The sequence below is a fragment of the Typopeltis vanoorti genome, chromosome 13, assembly GCF_054136105.1.
Source record: "Typopeltis vanoorti isolate ZY-2024b chromosome 13, IOZ_Tvanoo_1.0, whole genome shotgun sequence".
In the NCBI taxonomy this organism is placed as follows: Eukaryota; Metazoa; Arthropoda; class Arachnida; order Uropygi; family Thelyphonidae; genus Typopeltis; species Typopeltis vanoorti.
This window is the reverse complement of record NC_143561.1, coordinates 69,412,009-69,435,282: the sequence shown is the minus strand read 5'-3', so window position 1 is coordinate 69,435,282 and position 23,274 is coordinate 69,412,009. Positions and strand designations below refer to the sequence as shown.

General features: G+C 36.5%; 1 protein-coding gene and 1 non-coding gene across 4 annotated transcripts in view; both read left to right on the top strand.

The window, feature by feature from the left end:
- The window catches only part of LOC150100267 (relaxin receptor 2-like), a 94,001-nt gene that overhangs the window by 6,528 nt on the left and 64,199 nt on the right, over positions 1-23,274 (top strand). For 2 of the 3 annotated variants that reach the window (XM_090402448.1, XM_090402447.1), the window contains exon 1: positions 13,428-13,853. The exons of the other annotated variant lie outside the window; for it this stretch is intronic. In XM_090402448.1, coding sequence (XP_090258574.1) covers positions 13,769-13,853 — 85 coding nt within the window. In that variant the 5' untranslated portion in view covers positions 13,428-13,768. Of the gene's footprint in view, positions 1-13,427; positions 13,854-23,274 lie in introns of those variants that run through there. 3 annotated transcript variants of the gene reach the window in all.
- On the top strand, positions 1,304-1,375 carry TRNAD-GUC (transfer RNA aspartic acid (anticodon GUC)). Its single transcript has one exon. It is a non-coding gene; the product is annotated as a tRNA-Asp (tRNA).

Here is a 23,274-nt window from a genome sequence, read left to right as displayed (position 1 = left end):
CAAAATTCTTAAACAAGCAAAAAAAATCTCTTTCATACCCATTTTACTAACATCAGGGGGCCGCGGCCCAAAGTTTGAGAAGATTCATTGAATGAACATGAATATTCTGTGAAGATTCATCACAGAATATTCATTAAGCGCCGAAATACGCTTCCCAAACTGTGGGCCGCGTCCCCCCTTAGGGGGCCGTAGGTTTTGTTGAGGGGGGGCTTTGAAATAATGAACACAAATTTAAAATCTTTTATGACTAAGTAGATTTTTTTATCTTAAAAGAAACGTATTTCTTTTTCATTATTTATTATTTCTTTTTTTTATTTTTTATATTTTAATGGAAAAAAAATCACACATTGGTGCTGGTTCACAAATTTTGCTTCCTGCGTATTTCAGCGCTTAATGAATATTAGTAAATATATGCTTATTCATATGAGTTTCATTTCAAAGCAGAAATCTAAGAATTGCAGTTTCAAATATTTCACCTGATATTGGTGTAGCAGTATTGAAACACGTGCATCACATTAAATTGTTATTAAACTTCTTTTAAGTTTTTAAATCTTTCTTTATTACTAATCGTTTTACGTTTCATGTGCTCGTACTGCGATCATGACCAAAACTGCCGAACGCAAAACGTGCAGCATCTTTTAATTATCTCTCATGTATTACACAACTAATCGCACGTGAGTTTTGCAACGCTAACAATGAAGCAGAGAGAAGGGATTTGTCACTCAGGCACAAATTTAGCTTGCAGAAGGTTTTGTTGTTAAGTTAATTATTATGCGTGTGGTTTATACCCCACCATTCAATTATGAAAAAGTTTCAGAGAAACTTAAAAAAATTAAAAAAAAAAATTAATTAATTAAAAAAAAACCCCTTCGGAATCGGAGTTGCTTTGACAGTGCAATACTAACCAACTCTTGAAATTTTCAGTTTCAAAATATTTCACTTTGAAAACAAAATGGATTTTAATATTCTTTCATTCAATAGCTTTACTACGCCAAACAGAATATACTTTCTTTCAGTCTTTTCGATTTCTGGTGCTTTTGTTTTGCACCAAACATCATGATGTTTGGTGCAAAATAGAGAAAGAAAGATCAAATATAAATCATCCAAAATGCATTTAACATCAGAAGACGGAGCATGACATGCGGAAGTTTGTGATTTTTTTTATTATTGTTTTTACTGATAAGAAATAAATAAAATGCACATAATAAGAAATTCTAACTTTATTTTTAGGCGCGTATATAAACTGCAATGCATCGAGAGTTTTCAATCTGTAATCACATGCCAGTGAGATGTTATCCACAGTTCCTCGGTAGTATAGTGGTTAGTATCCCCGCCTGTCACGCGGGAGACCGGGGTTCGATTCCCCGCCGGGGAGTTCTTTTTTTTCTTCGTCCTTTTACTTCATCTAATATTTTTTAAAAAAAAATAATATCCAACGTATGATAATCAATCAGCTTTATATTATATTCTAAGAATCGCTGAAACTAGAAAAAGTGGTATTGAAATTAGAGGGTTAATTTCAATGTCTAATGATGTTCAAAGTGTGGAGGATTACCGCCAAGTTAGTCTTATTGGCGATACAGAAAGTGTAATGGGAAAATAAATTATGAATCGTATTTAGATTTCTTTAATAGAGATCATTTATTGAACAGGGCCGCAAGCCTACAAGATGAAGATGTCATGAGGAAAATAGATTAAATTGTGCCAAAGAGGTACCGATGGTAGGAAAGTAGCATCTAGAGGGGAGGGGGGATCCTGTAAGACCTGGTTGGTTAGGGTGATTCAAATTTTGGAGAATTCCAGTGTTAGAGTTCCAGCTTCCATTATTTCAATAAGATTTGGTATTAAAAAAAAGTGTTCGGTGCGCATGAAAAAGACTGTATTACGATAGTTTTAAGAATTAGTTGGTTATCTGACTAACGGAGAGTTGATTTAATTAAAGTGAATATTTATTAGATTTATAAAATTTAATTAAACTTATAAGTTAGTTCAAAAAGTATATAAGATAGATAACGGGAGTTTACTCTTTGAAAAATATGTGAAATGACCCTTCAGCAAGGTTAAAGAAATAGGAAATTTACGAATAGATAGATGGTTTTTAAAAAAAGAATTAGATAAGTGTTATTATTTGTGGGCTAATTAAACGCTAACTGATGCGTAATGATTATTTGTAAAATATGTGAAATTATGTTTGATGTTTTCTTCTAAGTTAGTCGGTCTAGAATTTTGGCTATAGAGTTTTTTTTTTTTTTTCGCGTGTGTGGGTGGGTGGGTTGGGGTGGGGGGGATCCATAATACTAAGATTTGCCTTCACAAACGTAAAGAATAAAGACAATAATAACACTCCAGTACCATGAGGAGGGAATAGCATACAAGCACACTAACTACTTGTATTGTTACAACTACTCAGTTGAGTACCTCCAGATCGAGCACCAAAAGCAATAAACCGGAATGTAAATGTTTTTATGTTCGTAGCACAAGGATGAGTAGCCTCGATTAAGTCCTGCGATTTTCTACAATCATTCTTTACCATGTAGGTTGAGGGATGATCATAGAAAATTTCAAGGACCCCCCCCTCCAGAGAGAACAAAAGTGGAGGCCTTCGACAAATATCGTTAGTGTTTGTTGTCATTAGCGTTTATTGAAAACTTTCGAGTGGTTTAATATAAAGCCAATATAAAATGTGTGCGTGTGGCTTCGTGATTCAAAGAATAAAGTTGTTGTTTTTTTCCTATTTATGATGTCACTTTGTAGCTAAAAAGTGGAATAAGCTGTTATGACAACCCTCCTCCTGCTCTCCTTAGCCAAAAGACTAGGTCATGACGTCAGCACTAAGCCTTAATGCTGAGTCATGGCCTTCACAGGTACCAGAAGAAGTAATAATAGACAATTTTTACACAAAGGTAATTAACTCAAAAATAAGTATTATTATATTATTATTCAAGAGAATGCAAGAGTTTCCTAGCAAACACAGCCTGATAGCAACAGAACTACATTTAATTGCAGTGGTCAAAATGTTAGTTGAAGGATTACACTAGGAATTCGTTTGTAAACAAAGAAACGAATTCATATGTTTTGAATTACACAATTCTAGGTGTTTACAGGGATAAATGTAAATGTTGTCCTTTTGTCATCAATAAATAAACGATGATAAGAAATAAGATATAGTTATTTATATATATTGAATTCATATATAAGTGAAGTAAATAACATACAAAAAATCAGCTAACGCCTTTTATTCCCTTGTAGGGAGTAGGCGAGGCGGTTTTAGCCCTATCTAATTTTAAGACACTGAGTGGGCAGTTTAATCTCCACTGGTAGTCAATCAGAGATAGCTGGTCCAAGGCTATCACTAATTTAAGAGGTGACGAGATGGTCAACAAGTGCCGCCATCTCGTGGTCCCTAACCTAAACATAATATGTCTGAAACAGTGTGGGTTCTCGATCGATTTTCTTGAGTTTTCGAGAGACGAAAAATTCAAGTTTCTGGGAGAAAAAACCCACTTGCCCGTGCCAGAGATCGACTAACTTGGGAACCGGTCCTAAAAAGACTTGTAAAATGTTCCTCTAGTCGGCGACTAGAATCGAACTCACGACGCTCTTTCCTGCGGCTGTCTAGCGGTGAGGAGTGCAAACTCACTGTCACTGAGCCGCCATATTCATTTCAATGTCCTTCTCTTCAATTTTGAAGCATTTACGTATTTAGCTATTTTAGAAATGCTTATTTCAATAACATCTGCTACAACCCACCACAAATTAATGGAAAATTAAATCTAATTCCCTATATCAGCGTTTCCCAAATGGTGGGTCACGACCGGACACCGGGTTACGAAAGCTAAATGCAGGGTCGCCTAAAAAAACTCTCGAAAACCTAAGTGTTTCGTTTTTGTGTTTTCTTTTTTTCACGAAACTCTAAAATACAAGTAAATGGCGTTTAATCTGGACTAATGAATAAATAATTTAATTAATAGAGATGAAAAACGCGCTCTGTCCGCGTCGCCATTTCACAGTCTTTTTGTTCGCAGTAAAGTAGCTCAACTAATGGCGTGGCTGTCAGGAGTACCCAGTTTTAGCAGAAAAAGCGATAAAATTTCTAATGCCTTTTGTCAAAACCTATAAGTGTGAAACAGGCTTTTCAGCACTGGTTTTTCTAAAAAATAAATATAGAAACCGATTGGAAGTCGAACCGGATTTAAGAATAAAGTTATCATCTTTTCCTCCAAACTCGAAGTTTCTAGTTAACAAATAATAGCATCACACTTCTCATTAATAAATTACTTGGCTTTAGTTTAATTTCTTTATATTTTTGTAAGAGTAAATGCTTCTATATAATAATAATAATAATAATAATAATAATAATAATAATAATAATAAATGAAACCTCTGTGAACATTCAAATCTGTTTTATTTTATCTATTGGCCATAAAAATTTTAGTGGGTCCCGAAGATGAAGTATTAAAATAACCGGGCCACGGAAAAAAAAAAGTTTGGGAAACCTTACCCTATATAATCCCAGTACTTACTGGATACTCGATCTTCTTAATTAATTAGAGATTTTTTTTACATAAAAAGTCTGATTACGACCATTACACTTAATTCCATTGGGAAAGGAATAGCATTAGCCCTTTGGAGGTAGATTTGGGAATCTTATCTTACTCTATTCAAACAGGTTTCTATTTTATCCATGGATTTGTTGTCCCAGATTTGATTCGCCACTCCACCACTATTCATCGAGATCGAGGATTTCGCTATATTGAGGCTGTCATTTATACTGCCGATCTATTGACACAATGTTTGTTCCAGGAATCACAGCAAAAGACTCTAGCAATACACCTAAAGCAAATCGGTCGAGAATTTAACTACCGACTTCGGCATGCATGATTTCATACACACGTCCTGGCCACCGAATTAGAAACCTTTATGCAGATGTATATAAATATAAACGTTGCTTACGCAGCGTATATGCAAAATACTTGGTCATGTGCATCACCATGTTCCAGGCAATTATTTAAGAATGCTGCTGGTCGGTAATCGTCAATAGGGTTGAAAGCCATGGGAAAAACAAAGGAGCTTTCGGAGTTCGACAAAGGGATTTTTGTGGGTGTCCTTCTGGCTGGAGCCACGCTTTTGAAAACAGCAGAACTGGCTGTTTTCTCAAAAGGTGATATATCTCGGGTGTTTAATCAGTGTAAAATTGGCCCACATTGCTTTTCAAAGAGGAGTAACTGTGGTCCTAAGGCAGCCTATCAGGAACGAGATCTCCGTCGCCTGAGAAGGCTTGTACGGATAAACAGACTTCCTGTATGCAGCAATTGACCAAAGCATTTCATGAAGGCTGTTCCCGATCCAAATCTCACCAAACTAAGTGCAGGGAATTGAAGAGCATCGGTATTGGCAGTCGCATGGATATTTCTGCAAAGAACAGGAAAGTTCGTCTACAGTGGTATCAGGAACACCGTGACTGGACACCGGAAGACTGAAAAGAAGTCATGTGATCCGACGAGCCACGGTGCACCTTGTTCTGTACCGACGGTTGAGAGAAAGTTTAGCCCCATGAAACAACTTGGAAACAACTCAAGGTTCAGAAATTGGTGTCATGGAGTGGGATCGGTTCTGTTGGCACGGAACGAGTCCCCTGATATTGCTGAAAGGTCGGTTCTCTAAGGAATATCTGACCATTGTTGCTAATCAAGTCTATCCTGTAATGTTGACATTTTATCCAGCGAATGACGGTTGTTTCATGGACGAGGATGCTACTGTCCATCGCGCAAGAATTGTTCAGCAGTGGTTTAATGAGCATGACAGCAACTTCCACCGTCTTCTCTGGCCATCATAGAAACTGGATCTGAATTCCATTGAGAATGTATGGGACATGTTAGAAAAAATATATTCGGGAGCAAAGTCCTCTTCCGTCTAATCTCCGCCATTTAAAAGACTTTCTGGTGAATGCCTGGTATCCAATATCTTGTGGAATCTAAAATTCCACAGACCAAATGGAATGAAGACAGCCATACAAAGGTGGCAGTGTTTGCTCTCCCGGAAACTGTTTTTTTTTCATCCGGCATAATATGTAAGCCGGCTTGAAGAACATATGCAGTCTACAGACATAATACACTGGCCCAAAAGCTTAGTTGTTTGGTTAATTCTAAAACAACCGACTCCAACTAGACGAGCCGCCATAAATGCACATATCAAAATCAAATATTTATTAGATTAGAATTCTTCACGTTGCGTCGTCTACGAGATCGCCTAACTCATCTTCCACTGAAAAGTTTTTAGAAATATTTCTGGCGTCTTATACTGGATTTGAATCCAAAATTTTTATAACCGAAGAGCAAGCGATGCGTCTTCGTGATTGCACTACAGTTTTTTTTATTATTATTCCTTTTTGGATCGACAGCGTGTATTTAATTCCATCCATTAGATTCAAATAATATTTATGGCCTAAGTTGAACTGGAATGCAGAACGTTTGGTAGATATATCTTGCCAGTGAACTTCTTCACGAAACCTCGGGTGTCATAGAAATATGTCGCATTCGTCTGTTGCCTCAAATGAAACACTTCCATAGCTCAGTCTGTATCTATGATACCCTTTGACTAGAAAGTCATGGGTTCGTGAATGACAAAATAAGGAACTCAGAAAATTAGTCGATCTCGTTCATGCCAGAAAAACACACGTGCAACCTGACAATAATATATTGATAATCTTATAGCCGAAGTTCCAAAGTTGATTCGTATTTCCAACCTTTTTTTTAAAAAAAAGTGAAAACTAGACGTGCAAGTATGTTTTACAAAATACAGCTGAATATTAAATTAAGATACCAAGAAATTATATACTTAGTTTAATCCTTTATCCAAGTGTAAGCAAACAAAGTTTGCGCCTGAAGTATTTTCAGGACTGGGGCAACTCATATATAGAAGCAAATGACTTCATATCATTAGACTTAGTATCCCATAATGTAAAGCACATCCCCCTTGCGGACATGTATAATGCTATGCATTATGGGAAGGGTCACTACCCAGACCGGTTTCGACCTTTATTATTGAAGTCTCGTCAGTGGGAGCCAGACCCAGTGGTGGTGATACTAAGGTTGAAGTAATGGAGAAGTCATATTTACTTCAGGTGCAAACTTTGTTTGCTTACACTTGGATAAAGGATTAATCCAAGTATATAATTACTTGGTTTAATCTTTAATTTATAGTATAACCAAGTGGAAAAACTTCCAACAGCTGAATATTATTCTGGGATCGTACAAAGCGGATAGAAAATGATCAAGTATGAATGAGAAAGCTGAAATTAAGAAGAATGGCAGAGAAAGCAAATTGGTTCATTTGAATTATGGACGTGAAGGAGGTTATTAACAAGCCCATGGACTGCAAGAGTGATTAACAAGGTTATCGAGAATGTAGAGATAGAATGGACCTCGAATTTACTCATTTCGAATCATTTTGAATCGCTTACCAGTTAAAATGGAACTAAAAAAAAATATTTCTTGGACCTCTGATTGAGTTACCAGCGGAAATTACTTCACCAAATTAGTAAAATTAATTATTATTTGAAATGAAATGATTACAGATCCATTTAATCTCGCATTATTTCAAATCGTTTTACTAAACTCTGGCAATAAAAATGAACTCCAAATTTGAACCACGAAGACATCCTAAATTCGAAACTTTCTTATCCATCCAGCGAGACCGGACTTATTGTCGTATAATTTCGACACTTTCACCTATTCGTGCCTGGACATTTAAATAATGTAACTGAAACAAAAAACTGGAATCATATAAATTTTTATATGGTTCCAAATACTAAATTTCAGTTAAATCCATACTACCAAAAGTTTCCAAAATAACTTGCGTTTGGACTACGAATTTTGAGAAATGCCACAAAAAATCTCAAATATTGGACTATTTTATTTAATCAAAAATGATTAAAAAGAAAGATTAAATAATAATAAGGCCGATATATACGTTAATAAGATAAAACAAAAAAAAAAAGGAATTCTAAAAATCACATAAGGATAGGAATGATATACGAAAAAAAGCATAACAAATGAGAAAGAAAGAAAGAAAAAATTCTTATAAGCAAGGATGTATTTATCTGCAGACACTTTTGGTGTACTTTTTTTCTCTTCAAGAATATCCTAATTAAATGTGTTATTGAGATATCATCATTATTAAATGCCATCTCCATCGACACATGTATTTCCTGTTTACAATTAGTAAACAGGAAATTCATATTAATAGAACGGTGGGGATAGAATAGCTATAAAAATAGAAACCAAGTACTAAATGATCAAAGAAAAATGGCAGATAGATAGAATGCAAAGAACATTGTCGACAGATCCAAGCCTTAAGACGATTGAGAAGATCCATTGAAGATAATGGACCTCATCGCTGAAGGTTACTCTACGTCACACTACACACTCCTTCGTCAGCATTGCACCATCTGCTACACATTATAACTGTTTTTATCTGTTAATTGCCTCTTTTGCAGGACTAAGGACTCTATTGTCTTCCTAAATGACATTCAAACTAAAAATGTGCATATAAATATTCTTCTCGGCAAGACCAGAATCGAACTCTTGTGTCTCTTGCGAAATGTCCCATCCTTCTACTAGCTGCGGTGGAGGGAGATATACTTAATAAAGTTATTTCAATTTATTATATATTTACAGTAACTTAAAAGCATGCTTTATTTATTAAAATTATATTGTTAAATTAATGATATATTAATTTTTGATAAGTATACAATATTTAAAAGAAAAATGTTTCCTTTCATATTCTGATGTCCTAGATCACATTCCTAGTCAGAATTTGTCTTTTAATTACAATTTACGCAACTTCTCTACTCAGATAGTATCGATTTACGACATGCCATAGCTAATGATTTCGAATGGCCATTGGAGCTATTCGAAGATGCTTTTTCTTATATTTATCAGAATGATTTTATTCTTCGCCTTCCTGTCATAATAATAACACTACTGTATCTAATAATGCAAAGAAAATATGATTGATGTATAACTTATAAAACTAGATAACTAAGAAATATGTATTTAAGTTTCAAGGTAACATCATCAATTTACCTCCTTTCATTGGAGTTATCTTTTCGCTGACAAATGAATATGTTGCCACCGGTTCCATTATTTTCCGGTAGATGGCGACACCTGACCTTCAAAAGACTAACATTTACTCTAAATGAAAAATAATACGCAGTATTAGTTGTGAATCTCGTTACTGTGGGACAGCCGAAGCGGGGTGCTCAAAAATTATAATACATCAAATGCTGTTATTTCTTGAATATTATGTAAGTCGACAAAAAATGAGTTGCACCTATTTATGTCTTCGTTTATTAAAATATAATAAAATATTTTGTTTGTTAAGGCGGATGCTGGCCTGGTTGATCCAGTAAAATGACAATTTGGGAAGTGGTATATTAATCTCCTTATGAAAAGAACCAAAATACAGACTAGTGTAGCTGGAGGAGGTTGCATTGAGAAGTCAATCGCTCACTCGGAAATATGAGTTAGCTACGTTTCGCCCGTCTTCCTTTTCATTCACACTCCGATGACACTTAGGAATAGCGACAACACCAGTACACTTTAATGCACGGACAAAGTCAACCGGAGAATGCGTATCAATCCTAATTTGTCCCTCATTCGACCTTGGGAATATTTCTGTCTCGGCGTCTCCAAGCAGAGGTCGAAATGAGATGGTTGGTTACATATTAGATAAAGATAAAATCAGTCTGGAACATCGTTCCGAACTTTGTAAAGCCATTTATGACATGTTATTATATAATAACATGTCATAATAGTTGGCCATCCACTCCATACTCCTGTACTATTTGTAAAGCTTATCCCGAGGAATCTGGTCATATGCCTTCTCCAAGTCCACAAAACATGTGTAGACATTTTTGGCATATTCCCAAGATTTCTCAAAGACTTGCGTTAAAGTGAAGATTTCATCAGTTGTGCTTCTACCAGGACGAAAGCCACATTGTTCTTCCTGGAACTTTGACTCAACTATGCTCCTGCACCGTCTTTCCAAGCACCTAGCATACACTTTCCCAGGCAGGCTGAGCAGAGATGCCACGATAGTTACTGCAATCCTTCTGGTCTCCCTTCTTGAAGACTGGAATTATCATGCCTGTCTGCCATTGCTTTGATGCTCTCCCAGATATCCAAGCAGCCTGACACACTCGAGTCAGCCAGAGAACACCGTCTCGATTTAAGGCTTTTAGCATTTCGGGCCGAATTTCATCATCGCCAGCAGCCTTGCCCGATTTTAGCGATTTTATTGCTAAATGGACCTCTTCTGTTGTGAGACTAGTCATTGTCCCGATCTGCCTCTTGGATGTCCACAACTGCTGGGCCATCCGGATTAAGAAGGCTCTCAAAGTATTCCCTCCATCTGTGGAGGAAATCCTTCTCGGTTGTTAAAAGTGCATCATCAGAGGCCTTAATTGCCCTTGCTGTGAACGATTTCCTCCCTCAAAGGCGGCGGATTGTCAGCCAGAATACTTTGTTTGTATTTGCATAGGATGAGTCTAATCTTTCTCCAAAGGATTCCCAAGCCTTCTGCTTTACTGCCTCAGCAGCAGCATCTTTTGGTGCCTCAATAATACCGCAAACGCATCTCGGGTGACCTGACCCTAAGCCATGTTAGGTAGGACTCCTTTTTTTGCCCCGACAGTTTTTTGGACTTCTTGGTTCCACCAAGGTGTCCTGTTCTCACTGCCCGTTGCCACGCCGAGCCGCTTTATATATATATATATATATTATTTTTTTTTTTTTTTGAGAAATTTATTTGTTGTTTTTTTTTTCATCTTCCTTTTACCTTGCGGTGTCGAGGGTTTATTCATCAGACCTCAAACCGTTCACAGGATAAGGTGGTCAGCCCTACGCCGCGGTGTATCCTATGTTCGTAGTGGTGTTGAGTTCTGAAAGCCGGTTTGCCTGCTTTGCGGGATGAAAAACCCCAGGATAAACTGGGAGGAAAAAAATCTTTGCTGTTTATGCCCAAGACTGGCTAACTTGGCTATGGATGAGAAAGATCCTTCAGCTCCTCACGTCACCAATTGGAATCGAACCTAGAACACTCCTTCCCCAGGCATATGGTTACGAAGCGCACAGCCGCTAGGCTAACCGTGCGGACTGAAATTTATTTGTTTCATCAACAAATCCTCCTAAATGTCACAGCCACATCCACCAACTAATGTGCACCGTAAAAGGTAATGTAAGATATTTCGTATGACTCCATTGTGATCTTCCAATTCCGCATTGCAAGCCTAAGATTTTCATCGACATCAACCCTTTGAGTTTAAGTGTCTTCGATTCCAGTGCAATTGTGCTTTTAAAAACTCGCCAATAAACCAAACATTTGGTCTAGCATTCTTCAAAATTGCAGGAGTGTATTTGAGAACAGATTATTTGGATAGAGATAACCAAATATTTCGTTATATCATGATTTGGAACAGGGGAAAAACAGAAGTCCGTTGTAACATCTTTTATCAGTAGAATTTCTTTAGCCCATTACATTGGACAAAAAAAAAGAGATGTGTTTTATTTATTTATTTATTGCTCTTGGCCTGCTTTAGAACGTATCAAAGCCGTCTCTTTTATATAAAAAATAAAAATAAATAAATAAAAATCCGTAATTGCAGATTCATCGAAAGAAATTACATTTTAACAAACCTATTATTACAAATGACCCGCAAGGTAATTGACAGGAGTTCCAAATGGCATAACAGACCAGAGCAATCTAAAGGATAACAAATATTACGTTATGTATTAACCCAGTCATTTATCAAATCTTTTCCAGTATAATATTTCAAACACACACACACACACACACACACACACACACACGCGCGACCTCTGAACTCGCTCGCTTCCTTTGTGCGGAAAGGAAGTTTAATGTTAAGAAGTGAGACACAGTCTTCAAGGTCTTTGCCCCGACAGACTTAAGTCAACGGCCTAATAGGGGCGTATATTTGTACGTGCGCGCTATTCACTTATCACTCGTGTTGATGCCGCTTAGAGCAAGAACTCCAAAACGAAGCCCAAAGCACCAAACCGATTGAATTCTTTGCAACCAAGTTATCAGATGAAGGTGGTGCGAAGGATTGGGAGTTGTTAGTCACGAGTTAGGGGTGTGCGTATTCGCCTTCATTTATTTCAATGTCTTCGAATATGTTGGTGGCATAGAAATACCTGCTTCGATGAATGAAATTAACCATCTATGACCTTTGCTATCTTGATACGGAACGCATGGTTTGAATAGTGGACACAAGCATTGATTTTCCTAAACTACAAGTCAAGATTTCGATCATTAATAACACATGAACTGTGCTGACCTCATTGTTCTCTTCGAACACACTTTCACGAAGCTATTCATTTTAAATTAACAACGCACTAATTTGAAAAGGTTCCAAAAAGTCCTCAGCAGACGAAATTCTATCCCTTTTTATCAAGGTATTTACATCATTGAAATCATTTTGGAGTCCCCCCCCTCCCATTATTTTTAAGCGGATTATATAGTATACGAATTTCCACAGCTGAAATAATTAACAGCAAACTTCTAATGTAAAAACACTCCTTGATGTTCTTATAAACTTGTTCTGAAATTAAAAAAAAAAAAAAGCAGTGGTTTCAATAATTATAAACAAAAAACCCGTGGAGACTTTATAATCAGCGTTCTAAACACACACTTCCTTTCACATGTCTGGCTCGAAACAGGAAGTAGGAAAGAATGCCGGCTTGCTTTTCCGGGATAACATGTCACAAGATTTTCTTACACACCGTGTTGGACTGACGAGTTGTACGTGAACTGTTTGACCGCCATAATTTCTATTGGATTCTGTGTTGAACTTATGCCTAATAACAGCTAGGTTAGTTCGACACGATAAAGTTATTGATAAGTTAGTATGTTAATAAGTTATGTACTATATTAAATGACGCCCAAGCTTCCTACAAAATCACGTAACCATTGACTATATACAGATACAAGAAGAGACAAATATTTAAGAAAAATGTTTAAGTTCTTGAGGGGAAAATATGACGAGTTCTATAAGGAGGGGAAAAAAAAAAAGAAATCTTGTAAGTAGGAGAAGATGGTGAAGCGTTACAATTGACGACTACATCTATCAATTCATCACTCAACTGTTCCTCTCCTTACAAGCATAGTTTAAACTCACGTGCGTGTAGATCTCACTCGAGCGCTACGTTATTTGCGAGGACGGCGACACAGCTCCGTGTTTTCCCCATCTGTTCCATCTCAAACGTTCGCCAAACACTCGCGTGGATTTTTTTTTTTTTTTTTTCTCCTCGCGAGTTTATGCACGACACGCATGCGCACTTTCTTGCGCCTCACTCGTGAATTCACGTGCGAACATAAATGGCCACAGTTGGAGAAGTTGTCACAGGAAACACGGTCTTCCAGTGGCGGTCACGAGGGAGGCAAAGCCTGTCGCCACTAACTCGTCCATCACTTGACACGTCTATTTAAACCACGGCAGATCAACAAAACCAGAACGGAGGTACATCGTAGGATTTTTTTTCGCTTTATCTTCCGATGTCTAACGTGCATCGCTACCAGCTGAACATAGCAACACCTGCTTGTCTCCCTTTATCTCCCCAACGGGAAACTTGTGCCCACCTGGGTCTTGTTTAGTACTTCTGGTCACCTTCAGGGATGAGAGTCCTCTGATCATGTGTGTTGTGGGATACTCCGTGTGCAGGGGTTAGGGACTGCTCCACCTGTCGTAATGTTCCAAGTGACGATTGCAGTTGCTGGAATACTCGGAGTGTATTTGCTGCATCATTGCGAAAGCGCCGGTGATAAAAGTTCAGGTAGGTCAATTGCTATTTGACAGATTTAGGAAGTGGTAAAGAATTTAAGGGAGTCACCTGATAGGGGCTCTCACCGATTTATGAAATGGGCGGTCATTACAGCAGGATTAACTATATGTTATGATTGTAGGTGAGAAGGAATTCCCAATATGGGTCTTCAAAGCACAATCATTATTAGCGGGGGGGGCGTGTGGAAACCGATCTGTTATCGGCAGAATAGGTTTTCAAACTGCGTATAAAGAATTCTGTCACGAACTCGTGAGATTTCCATAAGTTGAGCCACTAGTAACGACAGCTCTTTGTGGATGTGAGTGGCGAAGCCAATTTTTGCAACAACAACAACATCACCAAATAATCGTCTCCAAATTCCTTACATATAGTCAACAGAGAAAGTTAACTGCTAGAATTCGCAGAGGAAGGAAGTAGCAGGTTAGTCAGGCACCCCCGACTTCCTTACCTCTGTTCCACTTGATAAGTTTTTGTCAGACAGCTGAAGCATTTAACGTACTGCATGGGAGATCACATAAATAATTTTATGAATGATTGCGACTGCTATCTGGGCGCCATCTAGTGAACAGAGTGGGTGAACACACACACACACAGAGACCGGTGTTTTAGTGTTCTAGTGAACTTTGGAATCGAAGCTGCAATAAAGTTGATGAAAGAAACCCGATTGCACGCGTGTGCTTTCGATGATGTCCACTGCTCGGTCAATGACGTCTATATCTGTCTACTTTTCACGATCTCAATAAATCAAACAGTTTGTTTCTATTCGCTTTTCCCCCTCTCGTGAATATGGCAAAAAAAAGGGCATTAAACCCGATTCTAAATAAAAACTTCCTCCCCGCTCATCGACGCAATATGCTTCACGTGCTAATGGACGATACGTGTTTAGTATTGGTCTCCTCTGTAGGAGTGAACGTGAACGTAGAAAACACCATGTAGAGAATTGATCAAGTTTGTAAGAACCACATTAAGTGTCGACTGTTGAGATGAGGAAGTGTGTTTCCTGGTCATGACCCGTGAGTCTGTATGTGCGTGCTTGGGTAGGTGAGGGGGTGTGCGTGTGTACTTCGTCCCCCCTTAGGGGTATACTACTGCCAACTTTCAGCTTTCTCAGCCAAATAATTTTCCTTAGTTCTGCTTTTAGTGAGATTGTATGCCAAAGATCACAGTTAGAACTGCACTTCATATCAAAGTATATAAAAAAAAATTCGTACGTTTTTTTTTTCCCTTTCAGGAAGCTTTAGGCTAATAACTTTCTTTTTTCCTGGTTTACTAAAGATTATAAAAGGGAAGGGGGGATGTTCATCCAATATAACTGTATTTAAATAAGAAATTTAAATAATGCTAGCAGAACATTAAATGTGATACCAGAATAGGGTACTCCTCCTACTTTTATTCGATAGGGAAATCACACGGTCATGGACGTCCGCAGAGGGGAGAAAACGGGGCACTCCCGCCCCCGTGTGAAAAAAAACAAAAAATTAAATAATTAAATAAAAATTTATTGATGTATTATTTGTCTCCAAACTTTGTCCCCCTCCCCCCCCGGAAAAGTTTCTGCGGATGTCCATGCACACGGTACTATATCGTTTTTTTCTTCTCTATAATGTGGCTTCCACCCACGAAAGTTTTTATAACTTATAGTACATTTGTATAAGAATTTCTTCTACTTTTTTAATTAAGTATATATATTATATTATTTTTTACTTTTACATTTTTCCAGTCTGATTGGCCGAGTGGTTGGTTTAACTGTTCAACAGTTAAACTAACCACTTAGTTTAACTTAGTTCTTTGGGATCTAATCTCAATGAATGTCCTTAGATGCGAGATGAATTTCACACCCGGTGTGAGACTACTGCACAGCTTACTGGAGACCTGAAGTGGCTTGGAAAAGGTCTATGTTTGATCAATCTGAATTATATAAGAACAAATGAAAATATAAATCAAATATAGCGTTATATGTTTGAACACTCCTCGATTGGTTGGGATTTTTTCAGGAGGTATCCTGCGCAGCCAGTATATAGTCTTCCTGGTAATCCCAGATTCGGGTTCACTTACTCGGGTGCTCTCTAAATTGGAGGTGCCTGCGAATCGTTTCCTGTACCCTAAATGAGCTGTACCTTGTAAGTACTTCCTCCTTCTACATTCAGATCCTGGCTGTTCAGACTACATAGTGATTCTCCTACACTCAAACCACTTTAGATGGATCTACTATCAGATGTTTATTACTATTACACCATATGTTTTATGATTAGTTTGTCAGTTTCAGGAACGAAAATTCTGTCACCACCAAATGAGACAGACCAACTAGCTCGCCATATTAAAAAAAGAGAGAGAAATCCATTTTTAAAAAATTTGTTATAATGGTTTTAATTTTTTTTCATAAATGTTTATTCCCATCACTAACGAGAATCAAAGTTTTCCAACGAAGAAGACTATTGAAAAAAAAAAAAAAAAAAACAAGATGGAAGTGCTGACACTCTCCGTACTTATCTGACCTCTCTTCTTCCGAACAATGACATCTACATCTTTCCAAAAGTTAAAAAAAAAAAATCTCATCTGAAATATTGATAGCTGCACCAATGGAAAACGTGATTAGGATGGAACAAGTGACCACCTTTTTAAAGTTGTTTGAGATCCGTTACTAGTTTGAAAAGAAAAGTGTGCGAGTACTAGATGGAAGTATTTCGAAGACACGAGAATTTATCTATACTAAAAAGAGAAAAAAGGAGTACGAACAGCATATTGATAGACCTTCATATACATCTAAACTTTGTTTCTTTGGGCTCCTTTAAATGCTCATTAATGTCACGGGGATACATTTACGTCTTCCATACGACACACGAAAATTGCGACATAACTAGCTTCTTGGGACGACACAAATCATGGCATTCAACTCGCCTGATGGATGGATGTCTGGGTAAAGTGTTGTAGAAGTTCGGATTAGTAGCGAGATAACGAAGATTATTAAGTGTCCATTTAGTATAGTTGTCAGTTCTTAGACGGCATGCCTGTTTGTGGAAGAAAAAAAAAGCGGGAGTTTATTGACTGGAAACATCCTGATAACTCTGTATGAGACCGATTAATAATCTCGGTTGGTTAAGTAAACGCATTAAATATCAGCACCAAAGGACAATAAAAAAAAAAAAATCCACAGACTGGAATCGAGCCAGTAGTTTTTTTACTCTAAATCCGCATATACATGAATCATCTCTCTATAACAAAACGTGTTTGCTTGTGGTAGAAAAAGGAAACATTCCAATGACTATAGATGAGTTTTATTTCCCAGTTGAGATTATCTCCTTACTTATTATAAGCCGGAAATGAATTAAAAGAGTGCACTTTAGAACCGGGTTCCCCCATTATGTAACCTTTGGCCTATCAATGGTATTGGTGTGCAACAGGCTTACGATCTGAGTGAGTGGGACTCCTAAAAAAATACTCTATGGATATATATGCAACATTAAGGAACGGTATTGCTATGTAAGATAGTTGTTTGCTTTTATTTATAAAATATGAAATATTTTAGTTCATTAAGTACGATTCACAGAGTCTAAAATGAAAAAAATTTGGGCATCGAAATATTATTCTTTGGTCCATTTAATATCATTCATTTATTATATGTTTGAGCCAGATTTTGTAATACATTTCAAATAAACTTTTATGTAGAAAATCAATAAAAATTAACATTTCCAAATTGAGGGATCCTAAAAATTAGGGGCACAGGACACTTAGCGTCTATTGCATTCCTGAACTTGGTGTGCACAAACAGAAGCTACTGTTGCCATGGTAACTTCTAAGCATAACGTCACATCCGTTTTGATCAACACTGTTTCATTATTTAGAAACATTACGTCGCTCCTAGTAAATAACAAAACTTGGACTAAGGTCACGATTAGTTGTAGCTGATGTGAAATAAACAAATGTAGAATCGAAAAATAAATGGCAATATAAAGAAAAGATCGAAACTTAAGAAGTGATTATGATTTTAGATTATGATTCTGAATCCAAATCATGTTTGGGTTTTATAATCATATTCTAATTAGAGTCATATATGTATCATTGAGTTATCTTCAAATTAAAAGTCATAATTATTGTTGTAGTAGCTAAGGATCTTAGTATGAAGTTAATTTTCAATGCAATGAATTAAAAGCATATACTGCGGTTTTTTTTAATTTAATTTTATTATTTTTATTGATGTTTGGATCGTGCGTGGTCTCCTATCAACTAGCGACCAGAAATCCTCAAGATATTTGCAGTCGACAGCAGTCTGACCATTCTTTGGTATGAAAGAAGATAACGATGTTCTAGTCTCAAAAAAAAAAAAAAAAAGACCAAAAGGATCGTGTATATTAATTAAACACTTGCCATTCATACTTTTCCATGCCATTAGATACCTCATGTGTTAGATACCTCGCAAAATACGTGTTCCTTTTGACAAACAGCTTCAAAGTCCTGAACAACAACAACAATAGCAGAGAGACGAAAAACTGGAAGAAGCTAATCATTCACAAAATGAAGAAAGACTCATCCGCATCCATTAGGCCCGCTGATGGATGCGGATGAGTCTTTAACATAATTATGAAATAGATCATGGTGTGTGTGAGAGAGTGTAATGTTTTGTGCAGATTCTTTCAAAACACTGAAAATTGAAGACATTGTCAAGCAAAATGATGCTGCAGCCAAAAACATGTTAGTACGTTTTGCTACTAATTTTTAGATACAAAAAATGTGTTACAGAAACTTTCCATAGTATGCTACTGTCACATTCGACTTATCTTGCTATCCCTTCATTCTAATTGTCAGTCATTACCATCATTAACTTAGAGCCAGAATTATCACTAAGTCTGGCTTTCAACTGACTCGAAGTGATAACTATTACGTCATTTCACTGGCTACGCATGCGTGTTGTGCAGACCTTTCGAAATAAACCTCGTCTATTTTTTTTTTTTTTTTAATGTCAAAATACGAGAATTATGTTTACTTTTAAGATATTAAGTCTTAAATTATCTATTATGAAAGTTTTACGGCTCTTGAGGTGCATATTCAACAGAGTTAAAAGATTTTATGGGATTTGTGAATAAAATATGCGTGTAATGAGGCTATTAAATACGCAGGCTTTTCGAAAAATAAATGAACAATATTTTATCCTGTTTTCAAAACAGCCAGTAGGAGTTCGATGCCTTACGATGGGTAACGAATACAATTTTCTCGCCTCTTTTACATTCCCTTTAACGTTGAAGCCAACAAGAAAAGTTGAGAAAAATTTTATTTGCAATCCTGTCTACGCTCGTACGAAGAACAAGCGAATGGTTTCTAATTTCGTTGAACTCCATTTATCTTCGTCTAAGAGGAAAAATCCGTAGAGAAATTGCAGTTTTAAGCGGCACTTGACGAACACTATTTAACTCGAAGCACAAGTATGGGAAAACTTCAAAGAATTCCACCCACTGAAGAAACATCACATTCTTTAAAAAAAATTTAAAAAAACACACCTAAATATAAGTGAAGCCGTTTGGTTATATAAATTTAATTCGGATTTTGAATTCTTTTTAAAAAAATACTTCCATACCTATAAGTTAAATACACCTAAACGTCTTTTTATGCGAATTTTTTTTTACGGGAATTGGGATATCAAAAATAATTTTTTTTTTACGCGATTTTTATTCACTTTTACGCGACCAACCTAAAGTCTAAATTAGGAAAAAATCCGTAATTCAAGAAAATTCTGAGAATTTTGTAGAATTGCATTCTCGTTTCAATTAAAAAAATTCTAAATTCTTATGAATTTCATTTATTGGGAATACCCCGAATTACATAACTGACTGCGCATAAAAAAGTAGTTCTTAGCAGTTTGAATTTGGTGTTTGAGTAGAGAACACAGTTACCGCATTTTTTGCATTTGCATTTTTTAAGTGAAATCAAAATAAAAATTGCGTTATAAAATTAATAATTTTGCCAAGAAATAATAAATGATAAGCTATATGTAATATTCAGACTTTCATTTCATAAAGCGAAGATTTTAATCCGGCACTCACATGATGTTGCCGATAACCAAAAAAAAAAAAAAAAAAAGGAAAGCCGTTTCCTTGGATATAAAAATTCGAATTTTAGATCGTCTTCAAACTGGGAAAGGCGGGACGGCCGTGGGTAAGCATTTTGGAATCCGTGAATCAACTGTCAGACCTATAAAGAAAAATGAAGAGGCTATTAGAAAAGGGGTGTGTTCTGGTACAAAAATCGAGTGCGAAATTATCATCATACACAAGAAATGTTGTTCTAGAAAAGGCCGAAAAAGCTTTAGGGATGTGGATAGAAGATAATGTACAAAAAAGAATGCCAGTTGACGGAAATTCCATCAAGCAATCAGCATTGAGATTTTATGAACAGATTAAAAAACTGCAGCCAGATACTTCATCTCAATCGAGGAAAAAATACGAATTTCATGCAAGCAATGGATGGTTGGCTAATTTATTAAAAGACATGCTCTTCATAATATAAAAATTCAAGGTGAAACGGCTTCTGCTGATGAAACAGCTGCTAAAGCATTTCCACAAAAACTTGCTAAAATAATTGAAGATGGAGGTTGCACTCGTGAACAAGTTTGGAATATGGACGAAACCGGCCTTTTCTGGAAAAGAATGCCAAACAGAACTTACGTATCAAAAATGCAAAAAACGGTTGCTGGGTTCAAAGCAGCAAAGGATCGCATAACACTCCTATTTTGTTCGAACGCTGTAGGAGATCGGATGTTAAAACCACTGCTCATAAATCGATCATTAAGACCACGGCCATTGAAAGGCGTAGATATTCAGAAATTGCCAGTTCATTGGATGGCCAACAAAAAAGCTTGGGTGACCATTGATATTTTCACCGAATGGTTCCACAAACATTTTGTGCCAGAAGTTAGACGCTATTTGAATGACAAGGGTCTCGAATTTAAATTGCTTTTGATTCTTGATAATGCACCCTGTCATAGAACACCCAAATGTGCAATTTTTTTTTTTCTGCCGCCCAATACCATATCATTGCTACAACCTTTAGATCAGGGTATAATTGCGACTTTTAAAACATTATGTCAGACGAACATTTCAGTACGTTTTGAACAAGCTAAATGATGATGAAACACTGTCAGTTATGGATTTGTGGAAAAAATTTTCAATTATGGATTGTATTGATCAGGTTCGATTATCGTTATCTGAATTGAGACCAGAAACTGTGAATGCATGCTGGAAAGCTAGTTGGCCCGCATGTGTTAAAGAGAATGCTCCTGTTCTTTTCAATCATACTGCAGAATTCCCCAATATAAGAAGTTTGGTATGTGAAATTGGCGGAGAAGGATTCGATGATCTTACGTCGGCAGATATCTAAGAATTGTTAATTGATAAACCTCTCAGCGAAGACGAAATAGCGAAGATTGTTTCTAAGACTCCTGAAAGAGAAGAAGTTAATAATAATGATCAAGATAATCCTACTTTTACTGCTGATATAATTAAAAAAGGTCTTAAACTGGCCAGTAATTTAGGCAATTATTTTACCCAACATGATCCAAATGAAGAACGTGCTGGGAAGTTTTCACGTGAGCTTAAGTTGTTAATGTCTTCATATAGAGAATTATATCGCGACGTATCTAAAACATTAACAGACAGCGATTAATAACTGAGTTCATGCCTAAAACTACTGAAACAACCAGTGGTACTTTTGTTCAAGACATGACAAGAATAATTCCACAAGTTGAGGCAGAAGTTGATGACGATAATACCATTATTACAATCTCACGAAAACGAAAGCTTTCGCGTTTATTGCCAGAAACTGATATCAAATAACATAATTTTTTTATAGAATCCTTAGCAAACAACTGAAATGAATATGTTTTTTTTAAAGCTATTAAAATTCATTATATGTATTTGTGTGTTCTCCATGAAATGTAAATAAAAATCTTATGATCCTAACGAATTTAATGTTTGTTTTTTTTCATTATTTTGCTTATATTTCAGGTTTGGAACCAATCTTCACTTTTTTTATGGAGTCAGTAGGTCTTTTTACGCGAATTCTATTTACGCGTAATTTTTAGGAACGTATCTATCGCGTAAAAAAGAGGTTTAGGTATAGAATGCAAAGAACGAAATCTAAACATCGTCGTTAATAATAATTCGCGAGTATATATTAGAAGCGAAGTTATTCTTCTGTTATTTCGATATCTTTATGATATTATTAATTGGTGGTTAAAGTATTCGAGAAATTGTTGAAAAACAGAATTCAGAACTGGTCCGGGTAAGAAGATGATACTCTATAAGGGACAACATGGTTTTGTAAAGGTAATTTGTAATTGCCTTAGTAATTTTTATAATCAAGAGACAACAGAGTTGCACAAAGTGATATTGCTACTGCTAGACCTTGCAAAGGCATTTGACAAGATTCCACATAGAACTCTGATGCATAAATTGGAGCAAATAGGGACTGATGTGAATCTGATGATTCGAATTAAAGAGTATGTCTCTTTAATTCGAATTAAATTAATGGCTGTCAGTTTAATGTGGCCAAGTGCAAGGCGATCCATTTTGAGAAGAGATCACAAACTGCATACGATATTGATGGAACTGAACTGAACTGCAGGAAACTGATGAGGTCAGGGACATGCAGGTGATTGTGGACAGCGAGTCGAACTTTAGAGGATATATAGCAAAGGGAACCAAAACAGCAAATCAGATGACGTAATTATTAAAGAACACTAGAAGCATGGTAGGAACTGATTCCATTTTATAAGGCTTTAATTTAACAAGGCCACATCTCGCCTACTATGTGCAGATGTTGTGGAGAAAATCAAGAGGCGAGTAACAAATATTGTGGCAGGTCGATGGAATGTTCTGCATGAGGAACAGATTGATGATCTGTGGGTTTCAAAAACTAGCTGACAGGCGAAAAAGAGGAGACACGACAGAAGCGTATAAGTTATCGAAGGGGTTTTATAGGAGTGACACTAAAATTACATGACAGGAAGGGAGAGAACGAGGGAGCGCCAGTGAAAATTGTGTACCAGTGTGGTTAGCAAGGGTATTGGGACTCGATTTTTTACTTGGAGGGTGGAGTGGAATAGATTGCCACAGGTCGCTAGGGAATCAGTTGGGAGAAGTATGATGAGTATTTGTGTGAATAATAGTTCTCCCGCGATGAGTCATCTGACGCTATGGAGATACTTGAATAATAATAATAGTAGTAGTAGTAGTAATAGTTCAAGTACTTTCTGAGAGTTCTTTGTCATAATATAATTATATTATTGTGAGTCGGAACGTGTAATGTATATGCTGTTTCTATAATTTCAGAAAATATTTTAAACAATTTCAAATGTTGAATTATAGGTTATAAATGAAACATAAGTTACATTATTAGTGCATTTTTCTATTGCAGTGGATGT